The sequence below is a fragment of the Lepidochelys olivacea genome (genome assembly GCF_965140295.1).
Source record: "Lepidochelys olivacea isolate rLepOli2 genome assembly, chromosome: 4".
Taxonomy (NCBI): Eukaryota; Metazoa; Chordata; order Testudines; family Cheloniidae; genus Lepidochelys; species Lepidochelys olivacea.
The window spans coordinates 41,103,496-41,122,657 of NC_140414.1; the positions used below are offsets into that span (position 1 = coordinate 41,103,496).

At 40.5% G+C, this 19,162-nt stretch overlaps 1 protein-coding gene across 3 annotated transcripts in view; it reads left to right on the forward strand.

Moving 5' to 3' along the window:
• ANK2 (ankyrin 2) overlaps positions 1-19,162 on the forward strand; it is a 589,776-nt gene that overhangs the window by 74,918 nt on the left and 495,696 nt on the right. The window contains exon 2 of one of the 3 annotated variants that reach the window (XM_084626829.1): positions 11,639-11,699. The exons of the other annotated variants lie outside the window; for them this stretch is intronic. Within the exon in view, the coding sequence (XP_084482955.1) occupies positions 11,679-11,699 (21 nt within the window). The 5' untranslated portion in view covers positions 11,639-11,678. The remainder of the gene's footprint in view (positions 1-11,638; positions 11,700-19,162) is intronic. 3 annotated transcript variants of the gene reach the window in all.

Genomic DNA, 19,162 nt, shown 5'->3' on the forward strand with positions numbered 1-19,162 from the left:
CAAATTCTTCTTTGGTTATTCTAAAAACTTGGGCCAGAATCTGGAGGGGAAGGTGGGAATCTTTTATGCCGCTCTTCCCCTGAGAGAAGAGAGAGAGGAGGGGAGTTTGAGAAGGTTTGTTTTAGAGTTGGATTCACAACCCTGTATTGGTGTCAAAGTTTTTCATTGTTTAGGCCTTCATCTTTTCTGCAGATTCTCAGTCAGCTGTGTTATTTATTAAAAGATGATTGGGAAAAGAAATCAAGAAGCAAATTTGGTTGTTTTTTCCTTAGATAACTGAGCTTAAAAAAAAAAGGCAGGTGATTTCGTCCTTATCGTCGTCTTTTTTCCTATCTTTTTGAAAAAGGAGAATATTGTGGGCCAGATTCAGTACTCTGCCAAATTTATGCTCAACACAGAGAGGTGGCAATTAGGGAGCTGGTTATAGCTGGCCCTGGTGCAAGGTAGAACAGCTGAGAAGCCCGCAGTGGCCCCCAAGAGACCAAACAACTGCCGAGCATAGCCAGAGTGCAGCCTCCTCCCCTCCCCTGACATGTCTTTGTAAAGCAGATGGTCTAGTTGAATCACAAGTTGTTGGGCTTGATGCCGAAATCACTGGGTGAAATTCTATGGTGTCCCTTGTGCAGAGAGTCAAACTGGATGATCATAATGGTCTGTGCTGGCCTTAAAGTCTAGGGGTGAAATCCTGGCCCTATTGAAGTTAATGGGAATTTTGACATTGACTTTTGCAGGGCCAGGAATTCACCCCATGAATCTACTGAGCTGACCGAAGGATGACAGTTTCATTTTGTCAACTTCATAGGTTTCAGAATTGTTTTAATTCTGCACTGGAATAAAACAAACTCTTTTTTGAATATTTTTGTAAAAACAGAATTATGTCAAAATATGTATTTGCAGATCAAAACCTCAGCTTTTTAATTCTGGAGGGAAGAGGAGATTTGTACCTGTGTCCATATCCATTTGGTTAGGGCACTAGTCTGGGATGTGAGAGACCCAGGCTCTAGTCACTGCTATGCCTGATTCGGAACAGAATTTTTCATCCCACATCATTCTGATCTAGGCAGATGCGGGACTTGAGCCTGGATCTCTCACATCCCAGGCTCATGACCTAACCAAATGGACATGGACACAGGTGCACATTTCCTTTGTCTTCTGGAAATAAATGAGTGCCCTAACCACTAGGCTGTAGAGCAGGGATCTCAAACTCGAATCACCAGGAGGGCCACATGAGGACTAGTACCTTGGCCTGAGGGCAGCATCACTGACACCCCCCACTCCGCTGCCCCCGCCCCCACTCCACCCCTTCCATGAGGCTCCGCCCCTGCCCTACCTCTTCCCACCCCTTCCCTGCCCCCATTCCAACCTCTTCCCCACCCCAGCTCCGCCCCCTCCCTGCCTCTATTCCAACCCCTTCCCCAAATCCTCACCCCTGCCCACCTCTTCTCCACCTCCTCCCCTGAGTGAGTGGCACCCCACTCCTCCCCCCTCCCTCCTGGAAAGCTCTAAGCGCCACCAAACAGGTGTTTGGCAGCGGGAAGCACCTGGAGGTAGGCAGAGGAGCGGGGACGCGGCATGCTGCAGGGGAGGGGGGAAAGAGAGCTTGGTGGCCCGCAGGAAATAACTCTGGGTGGGGGAGGGGTGCAGGCGCTTGGTGGGCTGCAGGAAATAACCCCGTGGGCCGCGTGTTTGAGACCCCTGCTGTAGAGTGAGAGAAAGCTAGTGCACGCTCTCTCAAATCTTCCTGCTGAAAACTGTGTTGAAACAGTCTCCTTTAAACGATATTCTGACCAACTCTAGAACCCATAACATGGTCCCTATACTGAGGATATAGGGAGAGTAGCACGAAGCTGGCTACATTGGTTCTTTGCCTGCTGGGAACTCCTCTATGCCAGTGAAATCCTCAGCAGTGTAGTTAGGAACAGGTTCCACCCTCTTTGTGCTACAGGAGTCTCACAAAGGAAACAGAGGAGGGGGCAGAGAATCTGTATATTTTGTGGGTCTGATTCTCTGTACCACAACATACAAGTAACTCTCACTTGTGTCCTTTTGAGGAGATGTGCACCAGGTATGTGTGTTCTTTCTCTTTTCAAATATAACAAAAACTGTGAAAATAAAATGTTGGATGCCAAACAAATGAGGTAATGCTTTAAAAGTGCAGTAATGGCTCTGGCCAGCTGGACTGCTCTGCCTCATAAGAAACCTCCCCAGACAAATAAAAGCTTCTTTAAGCATATCATATTGAACAAGTAAATGAGCAGAAGAAAGGTCACAGGTGGCTTGAGCCCTCAAATTGCGTTTTCTAGAGCTGTCCTTGTGATTTTAATTTCATAATATGTTAATGGCTGTCGGATTCTACTCCGCTGGTCAGTGAATGGATGAGAAATTTAATGCATCTCAGACAGGAGAGCACTGAAATGGTCCTTAACATAGCACACCACAATCACTGCATGCTTTAATTACGAATGTCCTTTCCTAAGCTAGAAATGGCTATGTGACTTTCCATTCTGCATCTCAGCTGTCAGGGAACTGCTGCAGCTACAAAAGTTTTGGGAATTATGTAACTGACATAATTTCTCCCCTTCTCTGCACAGCCAATATTTTTGGAGGCTATCTCAAAATATTTGCTGGCAGGGCTCTGTAGGGGGACAGTGTTTTCCAGACCGCATTCATATTTGGATTCTTTTTTTCTTTTTCTTTGTTTTTAATTGGATCAAAATTTTAAAATTTGTGAGAGAGAAGGAGGGGGAAAATGATTTCATAAACAGGTAGTAAAACTTGTTGGAAGGAGGTTAAGCAGAAACTGTTGAGCCAGATTTTCCAAAGTGCTCAACATCCACAATTTTCAAAAATGCTCACCTCCAGTTTAGCTTTCTGAATGAAGCGGTCAGGTTTTCAAAACTGTTCAACAGCTCCCACTGAGAACAATGGGATGTGTTGCGTGCTGAGCACTCTCTTGGAGTGTAAGGGTATGTCTACACTTTGAGTGTGATTCTGATTGAGCTAGTGTGCTAAAAGCAGACGAGTAACTGTGTGAGCAGCAAGAGGGGCTAGCTGGGGATCTTTTAGCTAGCTCAAACCTCTACATCCCTTTCATAATGGAAACTTGTACTGAGGTGAGTATGCATAACTGCTATCACATGATTTAATTGGGGATGGGTCCTGCTTTTGAGCAGGGGGTTGGACTAGATGATATTCTATGATTCTATGATATTTGTGTCAAAACACAAGCAACATTGAAAAGGCATATTCTCATAAGGCCACAGTCAGTGGATGACATAAGTACAGTATTTAGAGAAACCCTGATATCCTTTGCCATAAGGTTATTTCCACTTAGTCTGTGGTTTTCATTGCACAAACTTACATTTAATTAAAATAATGATTCTAAGCAGAGGCAGAACTCTCACCTGGATTTTTCATATATTTAGTAAATATATATTTATATATATTTAGTATATATTTATGATTATCTTGGCTGGTAATTTCACAGAGAGCTGTTTTTTAAAGAAGGATGCAGCGGGTTTCTCTTTTTATCAGAGAAGCAGAAATATTCTCTCTTTGTTCCTACAGGGAATTAAATAGATTACTGCACCATTAATGCTCGGATTTACTTTTACAGGCACCTTGGAGACAGATGATATAGACTTTGGCACTTCAGTGCTTTTAAGAACACTGATGTAATCACAGCAAATGAAAATATTGCATTATAACTTATAAACAATCAGGTTGTATAAGGCTGCATCAGATTGCCACTTGGAAATTCTGATTTGAAACTCAGAAAAATCAGGATTTCTTATTCACTGTTAAAAAGATTTAGAGTCTGATCCTGCATGGTAGTATGCACCCGTAACACATTGCAAAACTGACCCCATAGGAAGGTATTTTGCGTATCTTTTTTGGGTGATGAGGGTGAGAGGAAGAGAGAAGAGACCCTGGGCCCAATCCTGCAAATCCTTACATGATGAGTACCAATGATTTCAAAGGCTTTACAGGATCAGGCCCTATGAGATGTCAGTTTAAGCATTTATTAAGCTCCTACTAACTAGCAGATCAAGAGTGATTTTTTGTGTGGTACTTCTGTAATGAAAACCTTTCAGAAGACTTTTTGACTCCAAGAACATGTGTCAAAGTGAAAGAGTTCATGCTGTCAGTGCTTTAATATTGGACATATTGTGTAATGTACACTGTCTCTAATTGTATTATACTTATGAGTCAAACTCTCACTGTGTTCCAGAAAACCTGTACAAAGGCAGCATTTGTTCTCCTTCTTTCTGACCTTTGCTGATTCCGTTCCAGGCCAGTATGCTGCAACTATCTGACAGAAAAAAGGAGCTAGCTTTAGAAGGGGAATATCCAGTGCCAGCTGGCCTGCAAACTTTAAGCAAAGAAATAGGTATATAAAGGCTCTCCCTTTAATTTAGGATCCTAATTCCATAAAGACTGCAGTTGGGTACTGCATTATTGTGTTATAGCTAAAAGCTGCAATTTATATTCAGTGGTTGTTGCTCCGGGTGGTGTTAGTGCTGTACCAATATTTTATCCCATATATTTGAAATGGGCAGCAGGTGAGAATGCTGAGTGCAGCGAGCTTGTGGAGAGAGCTGAGCAACACTAGGGTAGATAGAATCTCACTTGTCTTTAAAAAAAAAAAAAAAGTGTTGTGAAGTCAAAGCAAAATGTTTTGATGGCCAATCTACCCTGTCTCTCATGTACAAATATGGGCAATACTTTGTTTGAGCACAGGCCCAAACACCAGAGAGTCTCGCCAGGAGTCAGCCAACCAATCCCAGAACCCTACATGTAACCTGTGTGTTTCTCCTTGTAAGTTTATCACTCAGGTTGGTGGCTACTGACCTTGCTACAGATGTACGAGCCCTTTGGAGTTCAGAGTGAGAACCCTTCAGGTTTTAAAGCAACCTGTCTGAGCAAGCCCCACTACTCCTGTGCCCACTACAGGGATATACCCAAGATCAGTAGAGGTAAAGAAGTTGTGTGCTCCCATTTACCCCCAGAGGGAGGCCTATAAATAGGCATGGCAGAATTCTGTTTTGATTTTTTTATAATTTTGCTCCTGTATAAGAATTGTTGCTAACAACGTTTATCAACAAATTGTAAATCCGGACAAGTCACTGGCTTTGTTGCTTATCCGGATCTGGGCATCCAAGAGATACTTTTCCAAATGATTCACTTTGATTATCAAATCCCAGAGGGGTAGCCCCCTGCTCAATAGGTTTAGGACTCTTTTCAGTGGGGTGTCTTCCTTCACTGAGTCTGTGGTCTGAGTAGGGTCACATAGCAATTCAGCCAGGTTTGGAAGTAGCTGAAGATGCCACCTATACCTCCTGTACTGAAAACCTTGATCCATCTCAATCATATAGGATCTCAGAATATAGACAATAGCTGGTGTTTCCAATATTTCCCCTCATCCAATTTTACCAAGACTGGGTCTCCTGATTTAAATTTGGTGAAGCTTGAGGTTGCATTCTGACCATGAATGAAAGATAGCCAAGACATCTTAGGCATGGCATCTCTCAGCTAGGAATGGCCCTAGCCATTTGGCCAGAAAACGTTTTTGATACTACATCCCCCCTTCCTTCCCGCAGCTGCTGAGACAACCCTGCCCACCTCCCCCAACCCACAACCACTCAATCTCCCACCTGCCTCTAGAACAGGTTCTACTCTCAGCTTCCCAACCTTAAGCAGGGCCACTTAGCACCAAGTTTTTATTTTACCTGTAAGATTGGTAGCATTCTGATCTGTTGACTTATAAGAAGCTGAGGTGGGCTTCTGTGGTGACTTGCCCTATAGCTTGCAGGCTTATTTCTGGGTTGCTCTGTAGTACAGCAGAGCTGATAGTTGGGTCTTTTTGTTGTAGAATTATCTTAGCCATCTGCACTACTATCTTTGCCAGTACATTCCCTCATGGATGGTGAGAGCTAGAAATTAGATGCTTGAAATCTCACTTTATCCCAAAAGCTTGGAATTCAGAACTGGTAATCTGTGTCAGTGTTTGTCTGTTTCTTTTGGAATGCTGAAATGGGAAAAAATGCCTTTTAACTTTTCTATGACCTTTTCTAAACCAGTTGGCTTGTTGGTTTAGTGAGAAACAGAATTTTGGACTCAAATTTGCTTATGGTCCATAAAAATTTAGTATCCTTTTGTTGCTGCTCTTGTAAATAGTTCACATGAGAAATGCAAATGCATGAAACTGATGTTATATAATATGTTCTATAAACTGGCCATATCACAGTGGTATCTAAGATTTGATAGGGTTTATGATAAAGAAATTAATCCCACATTTTCTGGTGCTTTGTGACTTGTTTTATGTTAAAACCTTTGGGGGCAGGGTCTATTCTTTGTATTGTACATGTGTGCACAGAGCCTCACACAATGGGGCCCTATTCTGATTTGGGGCCTCTCGGTGCAGCTGTAATATAAAATTAATTTTCTTTAGACCCTAATTTTGGGTGGCTTTTCTTATTGTGGGTCCAATTCTTTGGAAGTTAGCAGGTTAATCACACAATGTATGTTGCTGTTAATGTTTCTGCTGATGTGCCTTAGTTCCATTTTATACCTTTTCACCTTCATAGTGATCTGAAATTGGTTCTGATAAAATGAGCTTTATAAACAGTTGGCCCGATTTATCCCTGGTGGAACTCAATTGGCTTAGTGTGCTTAGACCAGGTCTGAATGTAGCTGATTATTATTATTAAAACAAATTGCTTTTCTCTTATACTATAAAGAGACAGTGAATTCAAGTTCAAACTGCAAACTGTGACCAACTTAATCGTTATAAACTTTTGGAAAGATGTCCCTTCCTTCTCCTTTTAACTTATTGTTCTTTGCTGGAAAAAAAAAAAGCTAGTCTTTTATAGGCCTATCCCACCTTTCATTGAAGTCAATGGGAGTTGGAATGGAACATAAGCGAGAACACTCAAATATGTTATGTTAGCTCCTTCAGCTACCCTGCAATATGGTGGTCAAGTGCAGGTGAATTAATACCCACGTCCTCAGAATTGTGCAGGGAACTGCAGACCTTAGTGCTGGCTGTGTTCCTACATGGCAGTGCTTGGGCAGGGTGGTGCACTCGACAGCTTTCCAGAATTTTGGCCCCCAATTCAAGCACTTGCTTCAGTGCTTTCCTCAACAAAGAAGAATTTAACATGCTTAAGTCCTATATAAGCATGTGCTTAAATGTTTTTTCCTGAATAAGGATGCTTTCCTCAATTGAGGCCTTTAAAACGATGTCATTGTCCTTGCTAATAGAGGCCTTGACACTGACAATACCTGACATATGCATAAGGGTCTGAGGAGCAATAATGTAAGATGGGGGTCTGCCTTCTGTACAGGTGTGCTGGTAGAAACAGTGCTTTAGGATGTTTTTGGCTTCGTGCTGTACGAGAGGGAGAGGCCAGAGGAAATTGTCTCACTGAATACAGCCTGATGGGGGGAGGAGATTACATCTTCTGCAGCCCTAACCAGTTTGAGTCATGTGCAAAGCCATACATCTCAAATTGCCTACACCCAATGTGGAAAGTGTTGTGTGACAAAGACCCAAAATGAAGGACCCCACAAAATTCTATATGTAGGAAATGCTGTAGGATTCATTCCATTAGTGTGAATCACCTTGTCTGCATCCTCAAGTTCACAATTCTTTGTTTCCCATGTACATCAATGTCCGTGATAAAATGTGTAAACAGACCAAATTTGTATAGAACATTTGAACTTTGGGACTAAAGTAAGTTATACCACTCAAAATGAGGTATGGATGAGAGAGATATGCATTCCTGCTGACACAATGATTTCTGTTCGTGGACAATGAAAGACATCTCTGTTGGTTGCAGCTTCATTAGAAGACGATCGGGGTGAAGAATCAGCATACTGTTTGCCAAATGGCAAAGGACAAAATTCTTGAGGAACTGAATTGTATTTTCTGAAGCTTTCTTGAGGATAGAAGGCCTTTGTACCAGTGCTTTTTGGTTTTAGGTGATCTCTAATTTTTCCAGCTTCCCATAAGGTGTTGAAAACAATGGAGAGAAAAACCACATGGGTGCAGATCATTGCATTGCTGTTCTCATCATCTCTACACTGAGTAGCTATTTATTAAGGTCAGGGAAAGAAGTTGTAGAGGAGTTTGCTCCGAGGGGCATCTGTGCCATACATTTTCATGTGGTAGACAGAAAGGAGTTTAGTGTTGCCTCTCTGCTAAGCTTGAGGCACACTCTCCTTGAAAAGCGGGGAAGGGGAGAGGAGGGGGCAGAAAATTAAAAAGTGGTGCCTTTCATCACCAGACAGTTGTTCTCAGTCAGATGCCAGGAGAACATTGAATTGTCAGTCTGAAGACTGAGTACAAAGAAGTACACTTTAAATCCAGCTAAGTACATTGCACAGTTAAGACACAATAGCGTTATAAATTTGAAACTGATCCAGGCACTGGAGAGGTCCGTGAACTGTAGCTGACAGTTACGGTTCTCTTGGAGAAGACTAAACATGGGCATGAGGACCAGAGGACTAAAGTTTTCTTTTTCAAAAGTGGATAATACAAGTTCTGCTGGCGGATCTGAGCTTATTCAGAGGCAGAACAGAGCAGCCCAACGGGAGATGGAAGCAACGGAATTTGTGCAATAGATGTGTGATTTTGGCAGTGATGTGAAATCTGTACTAACATAAAATCAGATGAATGCAGGCAGTTTTACAATTCAGCTTCTAAACTCTTCTCAGAATGCAGTGAAGAACATTTGATTTTTGTGTTTCTTACACCACATTGTGTGAGTTGTTCAAATCCATTTCCAACTTTGCAGAAAGCTTAGGAAAAGGTAAATCTGGAAAACACAACGCATTGGTCCTGGGAACAACCCTTCTCTAAGAAATTCAAATGCATTTTTGTGTTGAACGAAGAAGCCGTTGAGCAGGCTTTTTTTGGCCTGCATTTCTTTCATTCTGAATTTGTGATGTTCCATCTTCCTAGGTCAGGTGGATGGGGAGAGCTCCCAGAAAAACCCAGCATGTTGCAGAAAGTGGTGCTGCTGATTCAGTGCATAGCATTTTTCTCTTGGAACCTGTGCGCCTACTACTTCTATTATTGTGTGTTCATACAGTGGCTAAAATGACAGAGACATGTTATAAAATGTTTTGAAGATATAGCCCCTACTCTAAGGAGTTTATGATCTAAGTATAGGCAAGAAATAGCAGACAGACTGTAAAAGAGCAGGTGAATGAGAGGACCAGGATTATATCCACAAGATTGTCTATTTTTGTTGTTAATGTTCTGGGATTATGCTATCTAAGATTGTTTTTGTTTGTGTGTTTTTTTTGTTTTTTATATGTGGTGAATGTGTAGGGTGGGAGACGTGAGATGTTTGGGAAAGTGGTGAGTCGGTAGGAGGAAAAGAAAAGGGGAAATGAAGAGGAGAACGGAGGCAGCAAGGAAAAGGAGAGGGAGTAATGGATGAAGGGCATGGCTAAGAAGGAGGGGTAAGGCAAGGAGAGGTGTCATGTAGTAACTGGAATGAAGGCTTTTATCCAAAATATGTAGACCAAAAATGTTCATTGTCCTGGTTCTGAAGCTGCAGGTACCGGTTGGTTGGAAGTCCATTATAGGCTGCCCTTCTGGTCTGGGTCTTGCTCTATATAGATAGTCAGCCATTGGCATCTGGGGCCCAACTGCCACTGCTCTTGGGTCTGATGGGGGAGGAGGAGAAGTGTTGAGAGATTCTGTACTCACCCTTTGTTGGGGGGAGGGATAGCTCAGTGGTTTGAGCATTGGCCTGCTAAACCCAGGGTTGTGAGTTCAATCCTTGAGGGGGCCATTTAGGGATTTGGGCAAAAATTGGGGATTGGTCCTGCTTTGAGCAGGGGGTTGGACTAGATGACCTCCTGAGGTCCCTTCCAATCCTGATATTCTATGATTCCTCATGGTATTGTTGGGTGGCTAGCTGGTTTAGAGAGGCTTCCATGAGCAAGGGCATAACTTGTGATGCTGCTAATGTAATTGTTTCTGGGGCATAGAGTTGTTCCCCATGGTGCTGCTCCTGCAGTCTGGCTACATGCCTTAGAAGTAGTTGGTGATGCACCAAGCAGCCCCTGGCACTTGTTGCCTGTGGCTGTTACTGGCTGGGTGTTTTTTTTTCTCCATTATCAGTGTTGGAGGGCCTACGAACTCTGTGCTACTGAAAGCACATCCTCAAGATGAGACCAAAAGGTCAGTCTTGCCAACTCTCATGATTTTATCATGACTCTTCCGATATTTGGTGACTTTCTGAAAGCTCCAGCTCCTGGAGTCATGTGGTTATGTAAGACTCTCAGGTTTCAATTAAAAATGAAAAGTAAGTTTCTAGCTATTATGGCTACAGAGAAGAACTTGAAAATGTTAACCTTAAAGGCTCAGAAGGAAAATACAAACAATCCAAAGCTTATTTTTTTAAAAAAACTCTGATTTTTGCAGTATAGATTTGTGAGTGCTTGGATTGGGGTCCTTGCAATATTCCAGTTTGGGAAATTAGTTACTTCCAACCTATCATTTTAATTGCATAGGTTGTGATATTCTTCACTTTTTGATCTAAATGGTTTTGTACTGTTGCTAAGTACTTTTAAACAGTGTCAATATTCCACCACGAAAGTAGTTACACTTCAGTTTTGATATAATTCCCCAAAATAGTGTATAAGGTTCTTTTGGATTCATCTTTCCCTGATAATCTATGAGAGGTTTGTGTACATACATGTATAGGGGATGGTAACAGGATTGAGCAATGGGTTATTTTGTTTTATCATCTAAACAAAAATGGTGTATAATTATGATTTTTGAAAAGTTCATCTGAACTGTTTTTGTCCCTCTGTAAGTTTGGCCAAAGCTAAATGTTGTCAAAATTACCAATAATGAATGTGAAGTTTGAGTACAGGTAATTCATCATTAAACAGTACATTCTTTTAAGCACTAAACTAAATTAGTTTAACTCAGATGTTGGAGTGTAGTAGCCATATTAGAAACTCTCTTGTTGGGTTGGGAAATAAAGGGGTAGGAGCAACATAGCAGAGAGGGGAGAGAAAAAGATAGTTCACCTCTTCATATGTTTCTTGCTAAATAATATAATGGTCAGCAACAGAAAATATTTTCTTCTCCCAATTCCTCATCAACAACCTATTCCTCAACCACAAATTCTAGTCTGCATAATAATACTTAGCTCTCATTTAGCATGTTTTATCCCCAGAGCTCCAAGCACCTAAGGGAAGTTGGATATTATTATCCCAATTTTAAGATAAGGAAACAGATGAGGGAAGTGACTTGCCCAAGGTCACACTGGAGGCTGGGTTCAGAGCAGGGAACCAATGGTTTGAAACCTTGGCACTATTGAAGTCAATGGCAAAACTTCCATGGACTTCCAAAGGGCTGGGATTTCACCTCAAGTCTCCTGATTCCTGGTTTAGTGTCCTATCCACTGGAACATATTGACTCTAATAGATTTTTCTGAAGTATCTATTAAAAACTTGAACAGACACAGAGATAGTGTTTTGTAGTGTACCTATTATTAAGGAAGACTTACTGAAGGGGAATCCAGATTTGTGTTCATGTTAAATGTATTGATGATGAGAGGCATATTTAAGGGTATTGGAAAATTCTGATTTTTTTCCTTTTCTTTTCTAGGTAAGTAACTGAACAGGGACATGAAGAATTGGCATTTCAAATGACCACCATGTTGCAAAAGGTACTTTGGTAATTTGCTTTAGTAGAAAGGGCAGTGTCTGAAGAATTCAGTTGTATGCGTATTATGGTTAAATTTTTATTTTTTAGACACTAGTTTGCTCTGAGGAAATGAATTAAGCACAGATCAAAAAGCCATTTTATGGTTTTCTTAGTTTAAATGCTATTCTTAAATTAATTTTAATATTTAAGGGAGTCTACTCTCTTCTTAATGCATGTATATAACTCATATTAATGGACCAAATTTTATCCTTTGTTAGTGCTTTCCAGACCTGTTGATTTCAGTATATTAGTAAACACTGAGGTCAGTGCACAAGTAGAATTTGGCCCACTATAGAAAGCTGTGCGATTACTGCAATGGTGTATCACTAGAAGGAGTCAGATGGTTTTAAGGAAGAATGGACTGTTTAATTAATGAGAATCAGTTGTGGGTGGGAAGCCCTTTAGTGCACTCAGTTCCCTGCCCCTACTTATGGACCTCTGTAAGCTTCAATGTGCTTACCCTTTCTGACTCTAAACTGAGCTCCAAACTGACTTTTAATAGGGCAGGAGGTCCTGCTTTGGGTTGTCACACTATGGAGAAGAGAATACACTTTTTCAGTATTTTTCTTTATTCTTTAGCCAGTATGTTGAAATGGGTTAATTTGTGATAGTTGAAAGACTAATAGGAAGACGGGAGTGGTGACATGAAAAGTGGACTGTTTAAGCTTTTGTTTGACTTCTTTTCTATCTTTCAAGATTTTCTTTCATTTTGAATGAGGTCATGCTGTATTGCTCCTTTGCTGGTACTCATTTGAAAATCTGTCTTATGCTGATTGTAAAATTGATAGACATGTCATGTCTGACTCTCTAAGAGATGACATCACTGAGTAGTCTTGAAAAAGCCAAATGGCTCCTTGTTCTCTAGACAGTTCTGTGCCAGCCAGATGGTTATTAAAGTGTGTAAGTGCTTACCAAGCGATGGAAGGAGGTATCTGGAGAGATGCTGTTAACAAAATGATGAGATTTGTTCATATAACTCCCCTCCACAGGTTTGGAAGCCTACTCTGCTATATTTTGTTTGCAGCATTTGTCCTGCTGGTTATCTTTGAAATAATTCAAAGCAACTGACTTTACTTGCATAGAATGTTTGTTGTCAAAAGTGACAGTCTGTGGAATCCTCCAGAAATGAGAGCCTGGATGCTGAGGAAACAACTGTCACTCAAAATAAATCAAGTTGTTATCCTTTTATGAATGCTAATGTTTAATTAATTGGCAGACTTTTTAGGCATTAAATGCTGGCTGCAATTAACCTCTTTACTTAGCCGCACGTTTCCATTAAGCCCCATTTTTCTTTTTCTGTTTTACCCTATTGGGCCTTCATTGGGATGTTCATCTTATACAGATGTGGTACCCTGTGTGGCCTCTTCTGAAACTGATGTCATGGCTACCTGGAGTTGCTTTAAGAGGAGTAGTTCAGCTTGCTTTTTACCACAGCTTTTCCTTATCTGGAAATTAATTGCCTTATTTTCCAAAGTGCTGAAGAACCCCAGTTCCTGATTATTCCAATGGGTGTGATAGGTGCACAGCACCTCTGAAAACTAGGACATACAATTAGATTTCTACAACATGAGCTGAGAAAGAAGATGAGTCAAATTTGTTCCCCCGAGACTTGCTCTTTCTTAGGAACACCAAGAACCTTTAGAACAAATGTGTATATGTGCAAAAGTGGTAGGGTGACACTACCTAGTTCCCAGTGAACAAATGCTCAGCTTCCCCTTCTGTATGAACTGGTGTTCAACTCCACTGTTGTATACTAACATATGAAAATGGAGTATGAATTGAAGGTACATGCTTTCCTCCCATTGATAAAGTCTGCAGATAAGACTCAGTTGTTCAGTTTTGCTCTGTATTGAAGTGTGTAATATTTTCTGATTAATGTATATTTCAGTAATGGTAGAAAATAAATTGGAGAAAGTAGAGATGAGAGACACAGCTAGACCTTTTCATGAAATTAAATCTGTATTCAGACAAAGTAATTCCTTCTGCTATATACAGACAACATACGGTAATTTCTTCTGGTTTGTGCATGGAGTACGAATCCAGGATGTGGGTTAAAATGTTCAAAAGTGCCTAAATGATTTATAAGTGCATCCCCCTAAATAACACTGTACTGACTGGAGCATTGATTATATTTATGCGCATCAGAGGATGTTAGAAGAAAGGAAATATAACAGTTCTGACAAAATGTGTGTACTCCTCCTCCAGCAAGAAGAGGAAGAGGTTAATGAACTGGCTTGGTAGGGAAGGAAAGTATGTATCGTATCATCCCTTCCGGGTATAAGATATCTTTGCTAGAGGGGGTAAAGCTGACAATTGGGCCTCTAAAAGGAAGGGTTTTGGCCATGCAAGAGCTCTTTGGCCAAGATTTTCAAAAGTGACCAGTGGTTCAGGGATCCTCAGTTTGAGAAACTTTAAGAAGAGTTGGGGATGATATTTTGGCCCCACTGAAGTAAATGGCAAAACTTGATTGACTTCAGTGGAGGAGGATTTCACCCTTCATTTTAAATGGTGGGTTCTCAGAGTAACCTTTGAATGGGCTAGTATTTACTTTACTACTGCTCTCCCAGTGCCTCAACACAACTCGTATAGAAAGGTACGTGGAGACCCAGAAATCAGCCATTGAGGATTTTCAGCAATGATTGCACAGGGTCAACCTCCCCACAATCAAGTCTAAAAAGAACAAGAGGAATTAACTTAAGTACCAACTTTGTAAAATTTTATAATAAAAACCAAAATAATAGCTTAATTGCTACTAAATAACAAGGCGACTTCATAATCCACATACATTATCTTCAAAGTGAAGCGTAAATATAAACAAAAGACACAGATTAAATCTAAACAGGTCAGTTCCCACAGAAATACAGTGAGAAGTAAAAGAGTTCCATTAGCTTTAGGCTGAGTTCGTTAGAGTCTCTGTTCATCACCTGAGTCAAAAGGTACTGCAGTGGTATCTTTCCTTCTCTTGCTTGCAGAAATATCCAAATGGAACCCCCACACGGACTTTCTCCTCCTCTGCTGGAGTGTGGAATCACTTAATTAGCTAGTCAGCTAACTAATAACCAGCGTATTGGTATTAATTGTGTAAGTGAATAATTCTGCTGCAAAATGCTTCAGAGTTAGAGGAAAACAGCCTCTTTCTGTTCCTGTGGCTGAGCTTCTCCCGACCCATCACACAGATTACGTGTCTTTGTAAAGCAGCTGCCCTGGCTACTTTTCCTCAATTAATTCTTATTAATCCATCTATAAGGAGCCTACTGAGCATGCCAAAAACTACCACAAGCAGTTCCAGAAACTTTTGGATATGGAACAGAGCAACAGACACCACTCATTCCTCCTCTATCCCTTCTCTCTAGATCTCTTAAAGTTATATCTCTCCCTGTTAGGCATGCGGGTTACATCAGCACTTTCTGAAAATCAGACCTCTTTAAGATGTCTAAGGTGAGCATCCAAAATCCACTGCCCACTTTTGGAAATCTTGTCCCTTGCTAGACTCAGAGAGAAACACACTCTGCATGAACTCAGACTTGGGGGCTCTGCCTGGGGAGGGTGGGACACTGGCAACATTGTTGTGAGTTGACCTTTTCAAAGGGCTGAAATAAAATCCTGTTTGACTAAAAATGGTGATTTGCCTTTGAACCCTAAATTTAGTAGAACACTTGGTGGCCCAATACAAAGGAAATGACTATGGGAGGACCACAGTATAAAACCTCACATTACTGTGCCTGTCTTAAGTGTGTATTTGGGAATTATATCATCTGTGCAATGTCAGTGATACTATTAATTTATTCTTTAGTTTTATAAACAGAAGAAAAATATTAGGACAACTGGTACAGTGTTTGCATGTTGAATATCCCTTGCAGTTGATAAGTGTAAAATTAATAAAAGTTTATCCTGGATAAGGTTTGTCTCTCATGGGTTAAATTAGGATCAACTGCAGGGAAACAAATGTAATGATATAAAAAGATGAAATTACAGTGATTCATGTCAGACAATTTAATCTATTACATCTGACATGTTATCAGAGCTCTGAAATGTAACTACAAGCTTCCTGTTGGAAATGTATCTTGTCCTGTCTCTCTCTGCTCCACAATGATACTCTGCAGTGAATTATCACTACCTCACTGCAGCTGTGTACATTCTACTAGAAGCCAGTGCAGACTGTCTGCTGATGAAGAAAACAAAATTCCTTTAATATTTGTGAAACAAACTAGCCAACGTTTTATTATTGTATCTTTAGAACTAGGGCTCAGTACACTCCTTGCTGTTCCAATGGTGGACTGTGTCATAGTCTCATGCAACCTAGGATATTAATACTTGATATTTTAAAAGCATTGTTTCCTTCCATAGTTGTTCTGTGACACTCAATTCTGTCCATCAAGCCATATACACTAGACTAGAAAGGTTACATTTTAAACAACATACCAAGGATATATGCTACATTCCGGTTGTGAAACTTCAAAGGACATACTGTAGCTCAGGGGTTGTCAGCCTGTGGGTTACAACCCACTGGGAAGTCATGAACAGGTTTCAGGGCAGTTGAGATGCTCTTATCTTCTCCCTTTCTTACACTTCCATTTAAAAAAAAAATGTTTCTAGCCCTTATAATTGCAGAGAGAACTACCCAAAAATGACCCAGGTGTAAACTGATCTTGTGACACCTGCCTGAATCTTCATACAGCCTAAAACAACAAACTTAAGAGGTGTATCTTGCCCCATTTATCATAGTCAACATCCCAGAGAGGCTGCAATTCTGCAGCCATGGAATCTGGCAGCTTCTATTATTTCATAGAATGGAACATGGTAATTATTTGGCATTTTGCTTCCGTCAGCCAACTAACATTTTCAGTTGACTCCTTGCCCTGCTGGGACCTGTCTGCAGCTGCCTCTTGCTCTCCAGCTTCCCCCTCAAAGGGAAGATAATTAGATTTTATAGTGCATGCTCCCTGCACTGTTTCAAGGAGCCAAGCAGCAAAGCAGTCCTGACCACCCTCCTCTTCTCCTCAGTCTATCTGCTGCCTTGCGGCCTGACTTTCCTCTCTGGTGGACTCTGACCAAAACACGAATGAAAATGTTTAACTACTGCAGTACTTCAACATGTTGCATTAGGATTCTGCATAGAGCCATTAGAGCAGGAGCCAGTTGAAGGCCAAGCATCCATCTTTACAAAAAACCTACTGAATTATTGAAGCAAAGTTCGTAGTTTTTCAGAAATGTTTTATTGACTGGCCGTGCTGTAAACACAAAAACATTCCCAAGTACCACAGTTGATGTCACTGCGAATAGTAAAATTTGCTAAGCCTTTTAACTGGGAAACATTGATTGTGCCTTATACCTTAGGTCTCATTATAGTTAAATTGGGCTCTGATGTAGCAAGTCAACTCAAAGCAATTGTTGTCTCCAGTGATGCAGTTGCTTCATTGACTTAAAATGTTTAGTGTTAATAGAAATTCTCTTTGGCATATTCTTTGTGACATCTTTACAAATCTAAATGGATATTAAAGCTGTCTAGATGAAGAATTATGTCTTGTTTATAATATGGGTAGCCAACTAGTAAACTGCTATTGTTACATCATAATTTAATAGACATATTAGGAAATGCTGACGGTTCTAAGAAAAAATATACAATTTTAAAAATACTTGAAAGGATAGCAAATCTTACTAGAGTAAGCAACTTGGCTTATTCTCCAGATGCCAAGGATTCCAAAAGAGGTACTTGTTGAGTCCAGAGAGAATGAGTTCTTCAAGGGACAGAGACTACTGAGACTAACATCATGAAAGAAGTTGTGGGTGTGCTAATGGGCAGAAACTCTGAAACAGTGTGGAAAGAAGATATACGTTTGTATTTAACCATGTGGTTTGCCTTTTGGCACTGACCTAGTCCTTGAAGAGCACTGCACTATAACTGGCAGACTTGACAGGTGTACTTAAAGTCACATATCTGAGTACTAACAGTAGAACAATGCAGGAGATTTACTGCCTAAGAGCACATTTCTCAGAGAAGAACTGTCTGGAAAACCATGCACGGTGTGTTCTTTCTACAGCCACTACTTTGAGCAGAATGGTCACCACACCCAATTTGTTCCTCATTCATTCTCTAAGCTGAAAGCTATTTCAACCATAGCTACATAAGTATCTTAAAGGGCCTAAATATCCACTCACTGGGCAAGTAATACACAACTCCCACTCATAGCAAGGGCATTGTGGGTCTAACCCGACAAGGTGGTGATCATTTCTGAAAGGTGCCTTCAAGTTCCACTGGCTTCAGCACCCTCAAAGAATCAGACCTGTTGTGTGCATATTTATTTTAGGGCTTTTTACTGCTTCCCATCACCACAGTTTCTGGCAGTCTTCCACATAAATCAATAGCAATAGTTAAGTCCTTAATAGACCTCATGGAGCCAGTGGCACATCTCTTTTTCTGGGGTCAAAACAATGCTTGGGGGTCAAAGGCAGTATACCACCCTATGGTTTTTCCACTTGCTCATTTTAGTTAAAGTGAATATATATATTTTCTTACATTTTCTTTAGAATTTTTAATGCAAATGCAATGATCATGCTAGAGCCCTGCAGAATGAAGTCCTTTATATAGCCAGTAAATAAATGCCAACATGATCAAATTTCCCCATCCTGTTTCAACCCTGACTATCTTTATGGTTCAAAGGGTAATTTATTCTCCATGCCCAGTCAGACCTTCCTGTCTTCTGAAATTGCCAAGCAAAGTGCCAATTAATATAAAATGCTATGGTGGTTATTCAGATTTGGACACCCCTCCATTGGAAAATGAAATAAAATGATTGCAACAGCCAGCATATGGTAAGAACTTCATGTGATGAGGTACCTAGTACTTGTAATCAAATTCTTGGTGACGATAAGCTACCAACTCCCTACCCAAGAAAAATCTCCAGGCCAGAAAAAAACCAAACACACACGCTTTCTTCATTTTATTATTCTAGTTTGTGGTCGTTTCGTCATGTTAAAAAACGTTTTTGTGATCATCATCATCTTCTTAAGATCCAATGCAAGTAACCCAGAAAAAACAAACTATGGCAATACAATAAATGGAAATTGACAAGATAGGAGTAATACAACAACAAGCCACCACCCGTTACAATGAAAAAGAGTAAGAGAAGACAACAATGATCTCAAAGTACAATCCTCATGACTGCCAATTGAAGTTATATTAAGTTTTAATGTAAACAAAAGGGAAAAGAAAACCAGAAGTGTTATTTGCACATTTCAAGAAGGAGAGAAATCTAATTATAGAACGATAAAGATAAAAAGTGCAGACATGAGATCATTCTGTCAACTCAGGAAGTTTAGTTGCTGACTGTACTAAATCATTTCTAACACAAACATACAGGCCTTCTACTTCTAATCTTTGTTACTAGTGCGAGAGCTTGTTTATCTACAGCAGAACACTACCTG